The 22,003-nt window shown below is 41.4% G+C and overlaps 2 protein-coding genes across 3 annotated transcripts in view; both read right to left on the bottom strand.

Moving 5' to 3' along the window:
• LOC308316950 (proprotein convertase subtilisin/kexin type 5-like) overlaps positions 1-4,668 on the bottom strand; it is a gene marked incomplete at both ends in the record, with an annotated part of 8,891 nt that extends 4,223 nt beyond the window's left edge. The window contains 7 exons of the mRNA XM_080765741.1: positions 627-841; positions 1,100-1,298; positions 1,459-1,542; positions 2,162-2,368; positions 2,962-3,107; positions 3,429-3,489; positions 4,623-4,668. Of these exons, the coding sequence (XP_080621867.1) occupies positions 627-841; positions 1,100-1,298; positions 1,459-1,542; positions 2,162-2,368; positions 2,962-3,107; positions 3,429-3,489; positions 4,623-4,668 (958 nt within the window). The remainder of the gene's footprint in view (positions 1-626; positions 842-1,099; positions 1,299-1,458; positions 1,543-2,161; positions 2,369-2,961; positions 3,108-3,428; positions 3,490-4,622) is intronic.
• An 11,685-nt stretch (positions 4,669-16,353) lies between these two features.
• pcsk5b (proprotein convertase subtilisin/kexin type 5b) overlaps positions 16,354-22,003 on the bottom strand; it is a 73,442-nt gene continuing 67,792 nt past the window's right edge. The window contains exons 20-21 of one of the 2 annotated variants that reach the window (XM_080766562.1): positions 21,308-21,423; positions 16,354-19,000 (exon numbers count right to left, since the gene is read on the bottom strand). In XM_080766562.1, coding sequence (XP_080622688.1) covers positions 18,885-19,000; positions 21,308-21,423 — 232 coding nt within the window. In that variant the 3' untranslated portion in view covers positions 16,354-18,884. The remainder of the gene's footprint in view (positions 19,001-21,307; positions 21,424-22,003) is intronic. The other variant, XM_080766563.1, reaches the window with a different exon arrangement.

The following is a 22,003-nucleotide window of genomic DNA, read 5'->3' as shown; positions in this document are numbered from 1 at the left end:
GTAACTTTTACGTGTATTACCTCGTCACTTACTCACTTCTACCCTAAACTCGTTCTCAGATGTATTTCTCACAAGGAAATAAAGCCTGGAAAAGAACTACTGCCATCTCTAACCACGTAACCAGAAGAACAGGAAGTACAGGGCTAAATATGTCCAGATGACCGGAACTTCCTGGTATTTCCTCAGTAGTTCTCATAGACTATGGTAGTTCTTGCCAATGTCCAGCCTACTTTTATCCTGACTTAAAACTTCAGTTTGGGTGGAACTGAACTAAAGATAGCACAACATATTTTATTTGTTATTCATACTGTATATTAAAATGATTAATTTATTGTTCTAATTGCACTTACAAATACAATGACGAGAAATGTATTGATTTCAGTTTTTCTCATAATATGAGCAGTGTTTTTGAGAAATTGCAACTTTTTATGGCAGTCAAATCAAGTTTAGATATTATTTTTTTTAATCACAATGAATCGCAGAATCACATACACTGTATTATGATAGAATGGATTGGTGAGGTCCCTGGTGATCCCAGATCTAGGCTACACAGTTCACCAGCGGTACAGAAAGCCAGGAACCTTTTCCGATTTCCTCTATTCAAGTGGTTTTCAAACCTTTCTTACCCTGACACAGGCCATCATGGTTGCACACCTTACAGTCAGGCGGGCATCGCAAACACTCTGTCTCTGTGGCATAGTGTCCTTCAGGGCAGTGGCCCTGGCAGGAATGGTCCACTAAAAGGTATTGTATGGCACAGCTCAGACAGTGAGTGGCATTGCCCTCGCATGATGCACAATTTGGGGCGCAAGACACACACACAACGCCTTGAGGAAACCCCCTGAGAAAAGAGAGAGAGAGAGAGAGAGCGAGAAAGGGATGCCAGAGGAGTTGGATAAAGGTGAGGAACTGATTCAAAACCTAGCTACAAGATGCTGAGACGTTATGGTATTATAATATAATGTGACCTAAATCGTGTGTGTGTGTGTGTGTGTGTGTGTGTGTGTGTGTGTGTGTGTGTGTGTGTGTGTGTGTGTGTGTGTGTGTAAGCAACATACAGACTGATAGATATTATAGATAGAAGAAAAAAACGAATTACCTCTTACACTCCACCACACACACACCGTCCTGCAGGTAAAGGTGTGTGTATCCAGTACTGCGGCATCGTTGGCAACGCTTGCTGTCCTGGCAGACGGCACACCCCTGCAGACATTCTTCACATTGGCCTGATGTCCCGTTAGCAAATGTACCAGATGGACAGTGGGACACACAGGACTGTTGGGCAGTCAGAAAATGCCCTGGAGGACAGAGATAAAACTAACTAAACACACTGCTAATAAAAAAAAATCATGTGTAAGGCAAGGCAACATTTATTTGTATAAAACATTTAAACAACAACGTCATTCAATGTGCTTTACATAAAAGATTAGGCAAAGGAAACAGTGCAACAGACTTTACCTAAGTCACAAGTGTTGCAGTCTCCATTTCCTGGACCAGAGCATGTCTTACAGGAAGGGTGGCAATGCTCGCAGTCACCATCACCTGGTGACATAAAAACAACAAACTTAGGACATAAATAATTGACTGTCATGACAGTAGAGTAAAACGTAACCTTACATTTTAGGGTAGTGGTGGAGAAATTAAAAGGCGTTAAATGGGCTGAGTGGTGGCTTAGCCATTTAGTACACAGACCTTTATGCTCCTATAGAGCATGAGAACCTGCGATCGAATCCTAAACAAGACAGGGATCTAATCTGATCCCTGTCTTGTTTCCTCTCTAAAACAAAAGGCAGGGCAGGGCCTAAATACTGATGAGTCATGATAAAGTGTCAAACATAATTCATATAGCCTATTATTCAAGTATATATTCAAAAATATTTTTGAACAAGATGTTTCAGAATCATAACAAATACCATTGCTGTTGAATTACAAATTCATATTTATCATATTTATCTAGTCTAGTCTAGTCTAGTCAAGTCCTAGTCTAGTCTAGTCTAGTCTAGTCTACTCTACTCTGTGTGGTGGGTGGGCAGGAACTTTACCCCTGCATACTGCATTACAGCAGTAAGCACCCAAAGATATTTGGAATGTAGATTTAAATGTTAACCTATGTGGCTATAGTTGAACAGTATTTAGCTGGTGACGGGTACTGGTGACGTACTGTTCCTGAAGTGCTTGTCAGGGCAGGAGGCCAACCTCCGGTTATCCAAACACTCCCCATTCTCCAGTGTGAAACCGTCCTCGCAGGAGTCACAGTCATTGTATTTTAGCCCACCACAGGTTATGCAAGCACGATGGCAAGGCTCACAGTCCTCACTCTCTTCGTCCACAAAATAGCCATCGCTACAATGATCAACGCAATCTCCATCTGGGGAGGAGACACAAACAAACATAAAGCATGACCATTTATACACAGTAAAATCCTCAATGTTACTTTGAGAGTGTACAAATATGTTTTTATATAACAGTGGGGGGGTTGCTTAATATGTAACATTGTGGTCTCACTTAAAGGGACATTTCACCGCTGGAAGAAACTCCAGTCACTCAATGTTAATAGTATCTAGTTTGTAGCTATGGCCAGAAAAATAATAAGTCTGTGTGTTTGACTAGGGTTTGACTAGATTGCTGGATTACTACAATGACCATTATGCTTTGGTGCACTACCCCACCTTGTGGAGAGGGGAGGTCTGTTATACTAAGACAACATGTAGTCCAGGAAGGAAGTGAGACCAGTGCCTATTGACATCACATTCACATGGGCACTTTGAAATACTAAAATATCTAAAACCACATATTACACACATTAAAAACCTCAGGAAAGTGTCCACGAAATTAAATCGTTTGAGAATGACTCCTCCAGCCTCCAGGAGTTACAAATTGATAAATGAACACAGAGAGGGTTTTACAGATTTCACAATTTGGGCCACATATGCATAACGCATCCTAAATTTAAATTTGTACCGAAAACATAGAATCCGTCTTCACACCAGTAGCACTGGTCCTGGTCACAGTTAGCACAGTGGGAGTCCACACATCCGGCACAGATCATTGAGTCGTTTAAACTGTACGTCCGATCTGGGCATGACCTATGGCAGTCTGTATTATACCTGAGAGAGGAAATGGAAAGGAGATAATGCTTTATGGTCCATTTGGTTACATTTGTACACTTTCACAGTTAAATTAAGACTGAGGTTTTAGAATGTATTGTAGGCTATACCATATATAGAGATCAGTTTGATCTGAATGACCAAAGTCTTTTACACACAGGGTCAATCAAGGTATATTATCAATCAAGGTATAATTTATTAGACAATAATGACTACACAACTGAGAAAGGGAGAGCCATAAACAGGGTCAAATATGTTAAATTATGTGTCAATAATTGTACAAAAGAAAATAAATAAATATATATATAAAATAAAATGTACTTGTAGTAGCCTTCTTCACAGCTGAGGCACACAGTACCCTGTTGATGTACCCCGTCGTCCTCTGCAATGGAGAATAAGATTCAAAGTCACACACATGCAACAGAGTCTATTGCATAACAATATAACTATATATATATAACTATATTATAACTAGAGGACAGAGGAAACCATGCAAGGCACCAATCTGGAGCAATTAGGGGTTCATTGTCTTGCTGTAGGACACTTCGACACTAATTTGGGGGAACCCGGGTTGGAACTGGCTTGTGGTTCCCATCCGGCTGCTCTACCCCTGAGCCACTGCTGCCCCCAGTAGGCCTATGTCAAACCATATATGGCTATCCAGAGTTTGATGAAGGTCAGTGTCATCATTGTTCTGGAAATTCCATTCTGGAAAGGTGTTCCATTCCTCCATTGTTACTGAAATTAGTTGTTGTTGTTGTACTATTCTGCTATGTCTGCCTAAAAGTACAGAACTTGAAATTCCATTCTGGAAAGGTGTTCCATTCCTCCATTGTTACTGAAATTAGTTGTTGTTGTTGTACTATTCTGCTATGTCTGCCTAAAAGTACAGAACTTGAAATTCCATTCTGGAAAGGTGTTCCATTCCTCCATTACTGAAATTAGTTGTTTGTTTGTTGTCTATTGGTGTGTACTATTCTATGTCAATTCTACTTCTAAAAGTACAGTACTTGTTAGAGTTAAAATTTTAGCTGGGGACCTGGAGTCTGTGAAATCTTTCACAGACTTACAGCGCCACCAACAGGTGGATTTTTGAAAATGACTCAAATCATGAAGGCAGTGTGCAATTTACTGGAATCTTTCACAGACTTTCATAGGCTGAGGAATATATCCCACCCTTTTCACATTGGCCAGTTACAGCGCCACCAACAGGTGGATCTGTTGTTGTTCTACAGACTGTTCTTGTTGTAGTAACGACCCAGCACACTCAAACAAAAGAGGCTGGTGATGACCCCCCTTGGGCCCCCTCAACTCTCTAAATAGACACTTTACCTCCCCCCCTCTCTCTCTCTCTGTTTAAAAGTACAGGTAAAAATATAGTAGACTACAGGTAAAAATCTCTCTCTGGCTCGCCCCAAGCGCTTAAGCCGTGGATATCCACGACTTGGGATATCCGTGGATATCCACGGCTTTGGGTGAGCCGTCTTCACTTTTCGAAAAGCGTGGATATCTCGCCCCACAGCGTGGATATCTCGCCCAAAGCACGGATATCTTGCCCCATGTTTATTTCATGTTTATTTTACCTTATTTCTCATATTAGAACATTTAGAATCAATGTTGTTTGTCAAAGGAGAACATTTAGAACCAGTTTTGTTGTTGTTGGTCAAATGAAAAGTATGCATGGATAATGAATGGCTCACTCCCCTCGTTACCAGCTCCACATATGGAGAACAATGTGTGACTCGTGTCTTGGCAACCACACTGGTTATCATGAGACTGTCACAATGGCATAATGAAAAGGAAAATTACACAACCTTCAACTTCTTTTGTGTTAGTTTTCTTTGGAGAAAGGCTACACATAAAGGTTCTTTCTACTAGATAGGATATGATTGTTCTGAGTTCCTCTCTCGTTGTCACATTATAAACCTCACTTCCAAATTATTTTGAAGACCAGCTCTCTGTTCCACGTACAACCTTAGAGCTACAAACAGGGTAGCCTACTGGTTCTCTTGCAGTCGACCTCCGTTTCTCTTATAACCAGCAGAGGGCACTCTAACACCAGATAATAAAGTTAGGCTACCCTGCTCAATGCTCACCCTACCCTGCACACTAAAGTCAAACATCTGTTTGGGTAAATGCAGGGACCCGTTTCACGAAACTTGGATTAGAGATTAAACCGGGATTGAACAGATATCCTGGTTTAATATATCCTGGATCAGCGATTAACCGGTTTCATGAAAATTGGTTAATCTTGCCAGATTAAGTTTGAGGCTTGATTCAGTTTCATGAAAGCAATGCCACACTAGTTACCATGGAAACTAAGAGCCAGTTTTAACCTAATCCTGATGTCTTTAAGCAGTCAATCTGAACACAAACCAATGCTTTTTCAACACTTATTCAATTATTATGGGTTTATGTTGCTTCATACACTATATACAAAATCAAAGAACAAAAATATATAGGCTGCACAACCTCATCATAACAGCTTGTGAGCTTGTAGATCAGCTACTTTTGGTGAATGTTCCCCCAGAATAGGTGTGCTGTGGTGCAAGCGGTAAAGAAGAATTATTATATTATATTATATTATATAAAAAACCCACCCACTATTGAACACATGACCCACGGTTCACCAGTCTGTCCCCTGTCTGGGCAACTGGCCCTTCCCCAAATGTAGCTCCCTCAGAGGTGTTACAATATCATTATGCTTACAATAATTCTGTTTATTATGACGATTTCATTAAGAAGTTTTAAGTTAAGAGTAGTGGTAAAATGTAGACTATATTTTTGGGGTAGTTAATCATTCAGTCTATCCACTATTGAGAGTATTGTCTCTCTTTAATTACAGCAGCAGTATTTCTTTTAGAAATAAAGTCCTTGTATCAGTAAGTCTGGAATAGATTAGTAAAGATACTGAGATATACAGAAGGGGGCAGTAATGCAACTATTAAGGATGCCAACTGCCATAATACCCCACGAAGAAGAAAGATCTGTTAATCTGTGTACCACCGAATGGGTCTAGAGAGGAAAAGCCAGGCTCTGCATTCAGCCAGGCTTTATGATCCTGGCTCGATAACCCCATGGGCACATTTGAGCCGACAGCCGCGGACAGAAGAAGCTGTATTTTACGTAATTTCCGAGTTTTTAGACAGCTGGTGGATGGAAAAGAAGCTCCACCCCCGCGGCTGACTGCCGCGACGGACAGATTCCCGGAAACGCGCACCTCTGCGGCAGTCAGCCGTGGGGGTGGAGCTTCTTTTCCATCCACCAGCTGTCTAAAAAGCCGGGCGTCAGCTTCCTTTGGCTGCGCCTGTCGGCTCAAATGTGCCCACGGTGTATCCACCCATTCTAAGCCTCCCTTGGCTTTAGTGGAATGGAATACAGACCAGGATTTAACAAGCCTGGTTTTGGTTTAAATCCTGGATTAGTTAATCCAAGTTTCTGAAACAGGCCCCAGAACAAGCAAGCAAGCAAGGAATCATAACAAACCTTGGGTATCGTCTATCGATGTAGATACATAAACTGACCACGAGTGGCCTAACAATAGCTGGCATGACAAAGAGCAAAGCCAAACAAGTGTGTGTGTGTGTGTGTGTGTGTGTGTGTGTGTGTGTGTGTGTGTGTGCGTGTGTGTGTGTGTGTGTGTGTGTGTGTGTGAGTGTGTGTGTGTGTGTGTGTGTGTGAGTGTGTGTGTGTGTGTGTGTGTGTGTGTGTGTGTGTGTGTGTGTGTGTGTGTGTGTGTGCGTGTGCGTGTGCGTGCCGTGCGTGAGCGCCATGGTCCGGAATATAATTAAATCTTAATTCAATTAATTAATTCCTCCTGTCAATCAAAACCATCGGACTGGTAACCAAGGTAACGCTATCCTCCTGTCATCCTGCAGCACCATACTGTCAGAACAACCCCCAAAGACATAGAGATCAAGGGAGCTACTGAGATAGCCTACAGGAAAAATACAACAATGGAGAAATACAGAGAGAGGTACACACCTAGGTTAGTAAAGTTTTTCTTTTTTGAGTGGTGCAGCCACTCCAATGAACAGCAACTCTAGTCTAAACCAAAATCGGACAGAGCAACTTTTATTAACGTATAATTTATAAACACACAGAAACACAAACAAGCAAACAGAGGTGACTGCAACATCTGTGCCTGGTGGAGATAATAAAAACTTAATAAAATCTGTAGACACAGCCCCCTGGGACTGTGTCTACAGTTGAGAGAAGCAACACCAGGCCAGCACCCACAACCTAACACACATTATAGGTTTGCACGTCAATACTGTAGACAAGCCACTACCTGTGAGAGTAATTACTCATGCAGAGAGAGACTGACAGCGGACAGGTGGGAGGGACAGAGGTAAAGAATATAAGACAGAGTACTAGGAGACGGAAATCATGCCTTTTGGGTGATTGTTGTGACGAGATAAAATAGTGCCCACATAAATATTAATTGCACAAGATGGTGGTGTATTTGATGTATTACCATGTTGTTCTTGTTCTTACTGTAAATCGCTCTGGATTAAGAGTGTCTGCTAAATGTCTAATTTGTAAAGTGTGGGGACACCCCTAATGACTTGACTTTATAGGTTTGCATGCACAATCTCTCACGCATACTACTCATGTACACATGTTTACACGCACGCACACGCACACACACACACACACACACACACACACACACACACACACACACACACACACACACACACACACACTCACACACACACACACACACACACACACACACACACACACACGCACACACACACACACACACACACACACACATCATATAGTATAGCAAGTAGTAGTGAATATAGCTCCTGATCGTGTGGCTCGGGAACTGTTGGTTCCAAAGGCCACTTATACTTCTACTTTACAGTAACAGTGCAGTCTTTTGCACATGTGTGAGCCGAGCTCATGCCTGCACAGACATGCGCACGAGACAAGTTTATTCATGCATGCAGATACACACACAAACTGAGCATACATACACACTCCAGTTCACTGTCAGTCTACACAGTACAGTGAAGACAGCTGACACTAAACTCAAATATAAATTAGGCTTAAGTCTACAATGGAGCTATAATCACTTGGAATTAAGACGTGGTGTGATTTGCTCTTCATGTCACCACCTGGAGTGAAAACGATAGGGCAGAATGTATTTCTAACTAAAGGTGAGGAGAGAAGGATTACAGGGAGCAAAGAGAAAGACTGAAGGCACGTTTAGTAAGTAGGGCAAATTCTCTCAAATATCAATCCTCCAGCTTTTTTATTCTATTATACTTTAACCAACAAAACTGCTGACATTCTCAGTCTTTTCTGGGAACCATTGAGCATGTTCACTACTGCATGTAAGCATACCGTTTAACCTGTGTACTCCAGCTCAGTGGGTAAAGCATGGCATTAACACTGCCACAGGGCATCCATTCCTACTGGGACCACCCAAGAATATCTACTCTCACGGTACCGTATGGAAAAAACCCAACATCTACCGACTGGATGAAGTCACTCTGCTCCTTTCCCCAACCGAGCCCTCTCCAATCTATTTAAAACAATAGGAGAATGTTTTTCTTTTTTTCCATTTCATGGCAAACAACATGCCCATGCTCCATTCAACTGAATATAAATATGAATGCACAGGGATGGATAATAAGAAATGTTTCAGTCTGAGTTTACAGGGTGAGAGGTACAGTAGAGAGGCTTGCTAACAATTAGAAGATTACCTTTCTCCTGACCTTTCGAGAGCCATGTTGTATGGATTAGGTCACAGAGAATTGGAGACCCGTACCTTGCATTATTAGTGTGTCATGCGATATGTGTTGAATATTAGAAACAATGCCGAGCTTCTCTCGTCTCTTAATGACCCCTGACCAATGTTTGCGCAACATTGCAACCACTGAGTTAAAGTATTCTACAATCAAACCAAATAAAAAAACAGTGAACTGACATGACACTTGCTCTCCCTACACAGACAGTGGAGTGGAGGATCACACTCATAGTCTCAGTGCCATGCTTAAAACTACAGAACTACAGTACCAGTCCAGTTATCCCACTTCTCTGTGCCCTATAGTGTAGATGTAGACAAAGGATCTGAGAGATGAGAAGATGAGAGAGTGTAAAAACTGATGATAAGCAGAGAAGAAAAGTACAGAAATTATGTGATATGAGAAATGGGAATGGAATGGATAGGGGTTGCTTCTTATCACATACTATCAGGCGGGTATGCTCTGCAATGGGAGCTTGCACACACACACACACACACACACACACACACACACACACACACACATACACACACACACACACACACACACACACACACACACACACACACACACACACACACACACACACACACACACACACACACACACACACACACACACACACACACACGTATGTCCATGTCAACTGTAAGATCCGAATGAATCCAGATTCCAAACAGATAGAGATACTGACACACATGTAAATTGTAATCATGCTGATTACTCCATTCATTCCACCTTACTTTAGCCTGTAGCATCACATTGCAAGGGCAACAAGTTTCCACCTAATCTGCTGACTGACTGGTTTACAATGATTGCTGAAGGAGAATGGGTGGTGGGCTGGCTGTGATAGCAGTGAGAGGAGAGTTATTCCAGCCAGAACACTGTGTCAGCCTGGCTCCTCCTCACACCATGCAGCTCAACAACAATGACAGTGTTCTTTGGGATGTTGCTTATCATCACCTACAGAAGAAAGAAGGATTCACCCACTGATGTGGCTTCTGCTGACAGGCCGAGCTGTTTTGATTTGTTATTAGCATTTTTTAATCATAATAAAATATGAGATTAATCCCTTATATCTTTAAAAGATGTTTGTCCCATGAACAAATCCCAGTATGTATGATATATTTTGTTTTTACAGTTCTGCAGGGAGAACTAACTCTATGATGATTTACGGCAAGTAATTATAGCAAGGTGGTGATCAGCCAGGGCAGCAGGGAGACAATCCAATTGTCTAACCCTAACCCTTTTCTCCTCAAGACTCAAAATGTGTGTGTGTGTGTGTGTGTGTGTGTGTGTGTGTGTGTGTGTGTGTGTGTGTGTGTGTGTGTGTGTGTGTGTGTGTGTGTGTGTGTGTGTCTGTGTGTGTGTGTGTGTGTCTGTGTGTGTGTGTGTGTGTGTGTGTGTGTGTGTGTGTGTGTGTGTGTGTGTGTGTGTGTGTGTGTGTGTGTGTGTGTGTGTGTGTGTGTGTGTGTGTGTGTGTGTGTGTGTGTATGGTGCAGGGCCTTTTTACCCGTCTCTGCCAGCTTTAGCTCTGTGTCCAGTTAATCAAATACCTCCACTGTGAGCATGCACTGAGATAGTGTATACCGATTTGCGTGATGTATGGATAAAATCTTTAGGAGTAATATAAAGAAATGTGTTTATCAAAACTTGGACCCATGATGGCACTATAACAGGCAGATGTGGAAAATGCAGGGCAAAGGTTTTTCTTTGGCCTCTGGGGAGTGCGCACTGCGCATACAAAGTTGTACACAGATCAGTGCAGTGGGAATGCATGTGCATAATTACACAGAAATTTTGTTCAAAACGGACCAATCCTGCAAACTTTGGAAGGCAATCTTAGTCAATGGGGATGCAATATGGGGAAGTGGACAGATCCGTGTTGATCACATGACTGTAGAGATAGTGAATACCAAGTTGCGTGATGTATGGATAAAGACAACAATGAAGATGAACCAGAGAGAGAGAGAGAGAGAGAGAGAGAGAGAGAGAGAGAGAGAGAGAGAGAGAGAGAGAGAGAGAGAGAGAGAGAGAGATAGAGGGAAAGAAGAGTGCTTATACAGTAGTTAACTCACTTTGTTGGCATTTCTTACAGCCCTGCTCACAGGGGATACAGTCCTCATACTCTGGTTCAGCCAGTTCACCTGATGGACAGAGAGGACAACAGTAAGGACACAAAGTGCAGAGACAGACTTTCCCCCATTACTAAATAGACAACAGAGGAGAATGTATAAATGCAATGGAAATAGGGGGGGAAAAAGAAAAGCATCATTCTGACATTGGGTTTATTTTTTCCCTTGTCACACCAAAAAAGGACATTTGAACAACAGCACAGACAGACAGAGAGAATATACAGTGATATACAAAGTGGACATTAATGTACAAGTCCATCTCCCGTGCCAGCCATAGGTGCATGTGGATGTGGAGTGGATGTAGGTTCTTGTTGAGGGTGTCTGAATTTAAGGTCTCTGGTTCACAATGTGTTCAGACGTGTCACTGTCTGCCATATGTGGTAAGAATTTCCCCTCTTCCTTCCCCTGCTTGACCTTACACACTCACAAACACACTCTGCCTGGCTTTTTCCTCAATGCTCTCTCTCTCACTCTCTCTCTCACACACACACACACGCACGCACGCACGCACGCACACACACACGCACACACACACACACACACACACACACACACACACACACACACACACACACACCCACACACACACACACACACACACACACACACACACACACACACACACAATACTGTCACACAATACTACTAAACAAAGTAGAAACTACTGTACTATTCAGCGAATTACAAACTCGGTGGGTGGCGGGGGGAATATATGTTTGGATTTGAGTACACCAGCATCTCTCACCATCACCACACACCAGTGGAACACAGAGCCCATCTCTGAGGTTGTGTGCTGGACTGCAGTGAAGGCATCGGTTGGCTGCAGTACAAACAGTACAGTTGGCGGAACATGGCTCACAATGTCTCCTCCATGAGTGAAAATGTCCCTCAGGGCAGGTGTCACGACACTCTCCCTCAAACAGATATCTGTCCACCCCAAACTTATCTAGATGGAGATGGAGAATGAATAGAGTGAGAGAAAGAGAGAGAGAGAGAACACAGGGAATTATCATCTGAGAACCATCTTTTGTACATGAAAACAAACTAAATGCAGACACAGAATACACACACTAATACAAAATCAGTTCTACACACAAATACAGAAATAAAAATGTACATACATGTCCACTGAAAGTTTTAATAGTGAATCTGTTGAAAATAGCTGTTCATAACAATACATCGTAGTTACTGCACATTGTTTTAGCATTGTCAACTCTTGTGCACACAATCATGTGAATGTGAAGAATTATAGGCAGGCTGTGTCACTGCTCTGCTCATTTTGAAACGTAAAAAATATTTTGAATACTCTACTGTAAAGCAGCAGCACAGATCCGACCTAGAGAACACAATTAACTCATCTCTTTAAAAGTTCGAGCAATTGTGTGTGTGTGTGTGTGTGTGTGTGTGTGTGCGCGCTCGCGCACACGCATGCGCCCGTGCGTGTGTTTGTGTACACATCTTTGAGACTGTTTCTTCCCTGTTCCCTCCACACATCCATTTCCCCCCTTGACTTTTCTCCAACTCACTCTCAATCTCTTCCATTGTTCCTTCTTGAGAGAGCAACAGGAAAATCCAACCTTAACCTCAAAGTTTCTTATTCAACAGTCAGTGTCTAATTAAATAATGCTGGACGAAGTATTTGTACATCATGCATTCATGTGCATCTGCCTTTGAGTGTGTGCGGATGGAGGCAGCAAGCTTGTACCCCGTATGACCGGCTGAGATAAGGGAGGTCCATTTCAGTGAGAAATGAATCAGACGCAGACACATGGAGGGTCTTTCTTGTCATGTTATTATTGTTATGTCTCATTGAGCTTCAGACAAACCCGCAGTTAAACGGAACCACATTTTCAAACACTGTCTGACAAACTAACTGGTTAATTGAGAGTGTCTGTACACACGTGAGAAAGTGTGTGAGGGGGAAATCTGGTACTAATCATCTCCTTGGCTGTCTGGTGTATAAGGGCGTGTGTGAGTGTGTAACCGTATCTCACTAGTGTAAATACAAATTCTGAGAGCCATAATACTGCCTGTAAAACACACACACACACACACACACACACACACACACACACACACACACACACACACACACACACACACACACACACACACACACACACACACACACACACACACACACACACACACACACACACACACACACACACACACACACACACACACACACACACACACACACACACATTTATTTGGGGCATTTTTTTGCCTTACTAATTTCCTTGCTAAGCCAGGACCTGCAACATAGCCTACATTGGGATTCCTCGTGTCCCGACGGGCCAACGGCCACAGCCCACAGGCCGGGCAACCACTTGCAATTTCACAAAATTGCAGCTTTCTAGTGACTTAAGGTGGTTGCACACTGGGCGCGTTTTTCGGAAAACCGATGGAGAAACACTGCTAAAAATCCAAAAATCGCGACCGGTGTGTAGGGACCTTTACTGTGTACATTAATATTTTCTACCTTTGTCACAGCTGGTGCACTTGTCAGGGCCCCCATCAATGCACTCTTGACAGGTATGATGACAGAGGTGACACTGCCTCTCCATGGCATAGCGACCCCTCCGGCAACGGATGTCACAGCGTCCGTCATCAAAGAACCTGTACGTTTGGGTTTGGTTGAAACATACAACAATAGTTTCAAATGCACAGTTAATCACAGATCCTATTATGTTTTATGATGCCATGAATATTTCTAATGTCACTACAACACTAAATAAAAACGTCTGGATTTCCGAGGCTACTACAACACGAATAGGCTGTTTCACAACAAATAGGCTATAAAGTATGTGGAAATCAAGACAATTTATCTCTCTCGCACAGAACAGTTTATGTAACAATACTTAAAGGTCAGCTTCAACCATTTTCTACCTATCTTCGTATAATTGGTCCTCACTAATATGGCATGATAATATGGCACCATTTTTGTCTACTCAGTCTATATCTCAGAGGAGGGCTGTGGACAGTTCTGAAACCTGCTTCCCAGTGACATCATCGATGGGAAATCCAAGCTAATAGAAACTGCAGGCTTTCTATTCCTGGAAAGTTAGCATGCTATAATGGAAGCCATTGTTCTCATTTTAATACAAAGATTAAATAAAATATATAACGATGATGTCACTGGTAGGTAGGCGGGTTTCTGAATTGTCCACAGTCCTCATATGAGACACAGACCAAGTAGGATTGTTTTTTCTCCCATTTTATCATATTAGTATTAGTGATGAGTGATGACCAATTATGAAGATCCATGTCCTTTCTATCACGATGCTTAGGGCCAAAATTGACTTATGTACAGTATAACAGCACATTTTACTCTCTTTTGCGGTGTGACCTGATGATAACTGTGCCTCAAGACTGGTTAAATCATTACTCACCGTGTGGGGGGACAGCTGGTGCAGTCCTCCGTCTCAGGACCCATGCACTGCCGACAGGCAGCATCACACAAGTGACATGTCCCATGTCGACTCATATACTGTCCTGTGGATCATGACAATGAACAGCAATTCACTATAAAAACATCTTATGATTTAACTCTGTTTCGAACGATTTAGCTCTGAAATGGTTGGTAAAGGTGATTTTACTTTTTTCTTACTTGAAAGAATGAAATGATCCAGCATTTTGAAAGTGCTCTTACAGGGAGGCATAAACAGTAAACACGGTCTCCCGCTGCCCTACAGTAGCTGCCACCTTTGTATCAAATGTAAAAGGTTTTAGTTCAGGGAGGGGGAAAGGTGGTATGATGTGTCTGTAACACTTCAATGCAGCAGCAAGGATGTTGTCTCTGTCTCTTTATCTGAAAAACCGGATTGTTCTTTTCAAAACAAGAGCTTTTCTGTGTACAAACACAACAGACAGAAGCTTCCCATTCAGCAGAGCTCGGCTGCAGCGATCCCTGAATATGCACCATCACACTCTCCCTTACACACATACTGTATATGTCTCCCTCCCTGTACGTACACGCACGCACGCACACACACACACACACACACACACACACACACACACACACACACTGAGGGAGCCATCTCCTTCAGGGACAGCAAGAAGTGTTGCTGTACTCAGCAAAAACTGATATTTCTGACTCCACAAGGAGAAGAATGGAGTGCATCCCTCAGGGATCTTTCTTCTGTTATGAAAAAAGGACTGACCTTGTGATGTCAGGACATTATCTACTATCCATATACCTGAATCCCAATGAATTACCTCCCCCATCCCAGATACTGTACTTCTAGGTACAGTACTTGACAAAAAACAAAGGGATATTAAGGTCTAGGTCTTACTTTTCTCATACCTTTCATGTGGGATAGTCACACATTGGACTGACTATGCATGCTTTTAGCTAAATAAACAGCAGAGCTCTAAGGATGGCAATGCCTCTTCATGCATCCATCCATCCAACCCCTTCATTCCTGTGCGATTAGGCCCAGAGTATTACCGCATACCCTCTAGCAATAGCAAAATGGATGTACATACAAGAAAGGACAAAATTAACTACCTAGCCTTCCTGTGTTAAAATGGCTACCAATGTAATCAAAAAGGTCAACCAAAGAACACGATTCCTGTACAGGATCTCCTCACTGGTCAGAAAAAATGCTTTGAAGACCCTAACAAGCTTTCTTCGACGTATGCATGCACCTCATGGTACCACAGCACCTCAAAGGCCCTTAAAACAAGGCTCCAGAGACATCCCAAAACAAACTGGTCAGGCTACTATTTGGCCTAACTCCCAGAAACCACCTCACCCCCACTCATTTTGATAGGTTGGAATGGCTTAGGCTTGACAACAGAGTACAGCAACTTGCAATGGACCTGGTCTTCAAGATTCGCTACACGACTAAGATACCCATGTACCTGTCATAATACTTCCTTAATGTCAATGAAGTCCATGATCACAACACCATAGGGATTTCCACAAACCTCAGGCTCAAACAAGGGGTTAAACTAATTTCGCCCTTGGAACGTCCTACCAATAGCCGTTAAGAAATGTGAATCCCATTCCAAGACTCCTTCAAAACCGCTCTGAAAGAGCACTCATGGGCGGCTGCAATTCAAAATTGGAACCTATAAATAAAAGGTAAAGTCCCCGCCCCACCCCAACTGTGTATATGATGATTTATTTTGCATAAAAGTGTATATGTGTTTAATTGTTCTGATGAATTGAAAATGGAGGACCCTTATGAATAGTTAATACAATTTTCAATCAATCAATACTACAGTAACTATAGCATTTACTGTATATATATGCAACTATTTGGTACTTTTGTTCATTGGAAAAAAGTGTTTCACTACTATATAATGAATGAGAACTATAATAAAGAAAAAAGCATGAACAGATTAAACATTTTAATAAGAACATTTAAGTAAAAAAAAAAGAAAAAAAAGGATTTTCAAAACTAGGCCTTTGAGTAACATTAATAATGCATTGTCAGGTATATCACAGGTACACAATAAAACAGTTTTCATAGGAGGGGTGTGTTTACTAACCACACAATCTAAATTAAAATTTAGTCATCTTAAACAATGACCAAAAATACGTTTTTGTTAACCAAAAAAGGGATTCATCAATTTTTATTACAAATCATCAAGAACCATAACAGTCGACAGTACAACAATTCATCTAATACTGTAATTGCTCAAGCTGCAGGAGTGAAAACCCACACAAATAGAATAAGAATCTTAAACATTATGTTGTTCTTTATTGGAATCCAGTACCAGTCAAATAACCTTGGATTTCCATTCAGACAGACAGACAGACAGACAGACAGACAGACAGACAGACAGACAGACAGACAGATCCAAAGCCACACATCTGAAGGTTGTTTTGTTGTTTGTGGGGGGCTGCAACACCACAGTTTTCACCCCAAAAGAATGCATGGGCGAGAGCAATTTGAAGTGCCTTTGTACAATAAAGGCTCAATGTTTGACATTTCAGAAAGAAAACATGAATATGCTACCTGAACATACCCCTGTAGTGCTTAAATCCCTTTTCCTGCTTCTGATGCTGAAACATTTACACCAGGGTGACCATTCACTCACGATCGAACTCTATATTGTATTGATAAGGCATTCATTTTTTTATTATGTCTTATTATTATGACTACTCTTCCTGTGAAGCAAGTTTAAATATTGGAACTTTTAATCTACTTCCTGAACAAACTGAGATGAAAGTGAAACCCCCGCCCCATCCGTCTACCTGTCGCCCAACTGTGTGTCACACGTAAAAAAAATAACATATCTACAATCTCACAATGCGTCACGGATATGACGTGTTGTGAATTTGTATATCAGCTATTTTTGCCATGTGACCCCATCCTACCTACGACAAAGTATAAATCAGGCTTCAGAGATCACCATCAGCAAATGAAACGCACTTAAAATTAAAAACATTTTTGTGATCGCTGAGCAATACTTCAGTTGGTATACGCCTCCATTACAATAAAATAATCTTATTCCCAACACGTTTTGTTTGAAAATAGTGATGCACCAATACTACTGGCTGAAAAAGGTATTGCGGAACTTCTGCCAACTGCCACGTGACATATTTTTCACACATACAAGGATCTTCAATTTTCTCTAATGGAGGGATATGGATTGGAACAATTGCAAACTAATCCTCCAAGTGTGGATTGTTCATCAGCGGTAATTGTTTGGATCATTAGTTTGGATGTGGTTAAATAATGTTTAACCACATGAAGCTTCAGGGATCCCCAGGGGTCCCCCGCAAAATGAGGAATAGAATAAGAACACTTATGCCCTATTTTAGTTTTCAGCTACTCTTGACAAATCTTCTCTTGTGTGGGTCCTGACACAAAATATTTCCAAATGGGAGTCAGTGACCAAATACAAATCAATTTAGGGGTCCTTGACATGAACACATTAGAGAACCACTGGGTTAAGTGGTTAAACCTATTAGTAGTGTGCGTCATTATTGTCAGTAAAAAAAAATGTATTGGTGCATCCATATTAACGGAATAATTTCCACTCACTGCCAAGTTTATTACTCCATGCAGAAAGATCCGGAAGGAATGACTATTGATGTGCTTAATAGTACCACAGTAATGAATCAATAGGCTCTGGTCTTACATCAAGGATCGTTGGCCTTCCCCTCCCCACACCAAGAGAGAGAGAGACACACACACACACGCACACACGCACACACACACACACACACACACACACACACACACACACACACGCAAGTGTTTGTAATTGTATATGGTGCCACAGTAAATCCTAATGTATGTGTGTGGTGTGTATGTGTGTGTACGTACGTATATGCATGTTTATCTGCACAAGGTGTGTAATGACCTGCATGCATGTATGAATTCTTTATTTGCACACAGACACACTGGGGCCTTTCCTACTGTACATGAATCGATTGCCATCGTTGATATTCGCTAGCAGAGGAGGAAGAATGAGGAGCCAAAATGAAAATGCAAAGAAGCAAGATTCACAGGCTGAATGGCTCCTGCTTAGCTACACACTCTACACTGGCAACAAACAAAAAAAAAGAAGGTACAATTATTTTGGCATCAATGCTTTGGTCACAGAATGCCGACACTTTTGCTCGTTTGTGTGTTCTGTTTCACTTTTGTTTTTGTTTGCTTGTTTGTTCTTGAAGTATGTCCCAGTCATTTTACACCCTGACCGTGTGCGCATGTCCCACTACAGGAAAAAAAAGGTAGGTTTGTTGTAGTCCTGTCATCGCACCTCCGATGCAGTCCCTTAAAGAGGCACAGATTCTTTTTATAAATTATTTGACTATGAATGTGTGGGCTGAGAGGTTTGAGGAAGAGGGGTGCCCCTTGTTCCCCTGCATCCGGTTACGCCCCCCACGTATGCCCGCCAAGAATGTTCTGTCACCCCTTTTGCGAACACGTTCTGCAGCACAGCTGCTGCAGCACTTTCCTCTGGCAGAGATTGTTCTTTTTTACAAGCACACAGAAACTGCCTTCCGCCCAAGATTCTTCATTTGCTTTCCATAGAGCAGAAATAAGAGATAAAGGGGAGTGGCACGAGGAGGGAGGAAAACAAAAAACAATAACAGCGTGCATACACACAGTGTAGAACCATCATAGGTTGGTCAGGATCAAAAGGTAGAGCCATGTGATTGGTCAGGAGAGGGGTCAGGTGACAGGAAGAGTTTTGAGGATCCAATCACAGGTGTGATGTTTGTCGAGGTGGGGAAAAACGATCGTAGTCCCGCAGGAATGATTGGATCCATGTCAGGAAAAAGGGAAAACAGATTTGGGAGGGGAAAAAAGAGAAACAGTAAGAAGACAAACGTCACAACAGATGTTTGATTTTAAAAAGTCAAAAGGTAGTTTTGCATAGCTGAAAACATTTGAAGTGGACCACCAGTCTCCCAACTCTTCTATTGAGACATGTATAACCTGTTTCTGGTTTAACCACTACTGGATGACAAGTGGTACTGCCTGAAGGTCCAAATTCAATTCATCACATGAGCAGGCATGCAGGCTCTATTAGCTCAGTGATGAAAATGTTAACACTTGGGTGGTCGACTCGGTTTCAAATCCACAGTAGAATATTAAAGTTACAGAGTGTAGCTTGAAATGATCAGTGTGCAGCTATTTCTTCCTATTATTATCCTTTTGTCCTGCACCTATTAGGTTGGATATTGTCACTGTTGGGTAGAAACTTTCCAATGGATCCAATGTAGTCATCTACAGTATAAGGTTGTGGCAATGCAACCATATAGTGCATTCATTAATGAGAAAATAAATATAAATGTATATATGGACACAAGGTTTCTGCTCAACAGTGACAATATATACACACTCCAGCTCACATTACTGGAGGGTGCACTTTGAGCTTTGACAAAGGGCACGTGCAGAATTTCCGAACGTGCCCCAAGTAAAGATCTCCATCATCATGGAAAGGACACAGGAGATATATTTTTATCTTGAAATGTATCACAGACCGGTAAGGTTTATGGGCGTTTTAGTGAAAAGCCAGCCATAGAAAAGAGCAAACCCAGCAATTATGAACTTTGTTAGTTGTTAGCCACATAACCAGATCACCTTGGCCAGTCTTTAATGTAAAGAAAATAGAAAATGTACTGCATTAAAATAGCCTTTCCTAATTGCCAACACATGCACAATTTAAACAAGACTGAAGCAATAGAGCATACAGCAATGAAAATAGAGTTAGTGCAGTAGAGTGTAAAATAAAGAAGACAAGCCAGAGTTGAGAAGATAAGACTAAGCACAAGGAAGCAGTTGAAAAGCAGTGATTTTAAAGCAGATGATCAAAATGTCTTAAATAACGTGAGAAATATGTTGGCGCATGCCGGTGTGAATGTGTCAGCCTCTGTGTCAAAACCAATTATACCATTTAATGAGATAGATAGATAGATAGATAGATAGATAGATAGATAGATAGATAGATAGATAGATAGATAGATAGATAGATAGATAGATAGATAGATAGATAGATAGATAGATAGATAGATAGATAGATAGATAGATAGATAGATAGATAGATAGATAGATAGATAGATAGGAATGGATGGATGGATGGATGGATGGATGGATGGATGGATGGATGGATGGATAGATAAAGGTTGGACAGAGAGACGGGACTGAGACACTGTGCAGAGCAGATCAGATCAGTGAGCAGTTTGTTGTGATGGGTTACTGGGTTATTAAAAAGCTGAAAATGAAAGAGAAACCAGACCAGTGTGTTCTCTGCTGTTATTTTATACCAAGGCTCCCTTTTGGCAGAAACTGTGCCTCTGCTCTAGTGACAATTCAATTAGGAATGCAAAATGGCACGCATTTAAGCAACGCATTCTCAAACTTAGGCCTATTGCACAATTGATCTATTTTTTTAATACATTTGGTGCCCTGGGGCACCCCAGGCAACAAAGTATATATACACAGTAGTGTTTAACTGAGTATTTTACTCTGCACAAACACTCTTTGTGCCACACATTTCACTGCTTGTACCTTTATGAGTAAGTGACAAATGACAAATAAACCCTTCTAGATTCTTGATTGCTTGATTGACCAGAACAGTAGATTGGATATGCCTCAACATATACTGTACTTTCATTTTATAATTTGGCAACATAGTACTTCAAGAATTAATTCTTGTGAGAAAAATAAATAAATAAAATATAACATACATGTATCATGTATGTTTATTTCTTCAATTATATTGATATTCCTTACAATATGTACATTTGGATCCAAAACACCAGTTGATCAAGGATTTCATTCCATTTCCATATGCTAGTCAATATAGAAAGTTGATAACTCACCATCTTTGCAGATGGTGCTGACCACACAAGCTGTGGCCTCCAGGTTGTAGCCACTGACACAGCTGCTGCAGTTCATTTCACCAGGCCCTGTGCACTCATAGCAGCTATGGTCACACCTATGGGGACAGATTCGGTAGTGTCATTGAACATTCTTAACAAAAGAGGAGCTAGTTTATCAATGCATTTTTTATAGAACTCTATAGGATAACCATCTGGACCGGAGGCCTTCCCACTGTATTTGTTTAATTGAATCTACAAGATCTACAAGAACTGTTATCCTATATCTGTAGTGACTTGAATAGTCGAATTGCAGATTTGAAAGATTCTACACGTGGTAAAGCTGTGGAAGACTATATTGTGACCCCACAAAACTTGCCATGAATGTAGTGTTCACACACCCTCTGAGCTTGTAGACAGAGTTGATATGAAGCTGCTAAATTGTTGAATCAGCACAGCAGACTGCCTGAACATTAAGTGATGCTTTGAAGGTGACACAGAAAGCTGACTGACAAGGCAGAGATGTGAAATGATTAGACTGTAGAACTGCCTTACTGCCAGAAGAGAGGCTTAATAAAAGTAAATTAGAGCAGAACACATAATCCCGTGGATAAGAAAGGTTTCCTTAATTTTCATACTCTCTGATCTATTAAATATATATTTTATGAATATCCTACAGTGTAATATAAATATGGATAA

Source organism: Protomyctophum bolini, assembly GCF_963924005.1.
Source record: "Protomyctophum bolini genome assembly, chromosome: 6".
NCBI lineage: Eukaryota > Metazoa > Chordata > Actinopteri > Myctophiformes > Myctophidae > Protomyctophum > Protomyctophum bolini.
The sequence above is the reverse complement of the archived record's forward strand: the minus strand, read 5'-3'. Positions and strand labels throughout refer to the sequence as shown.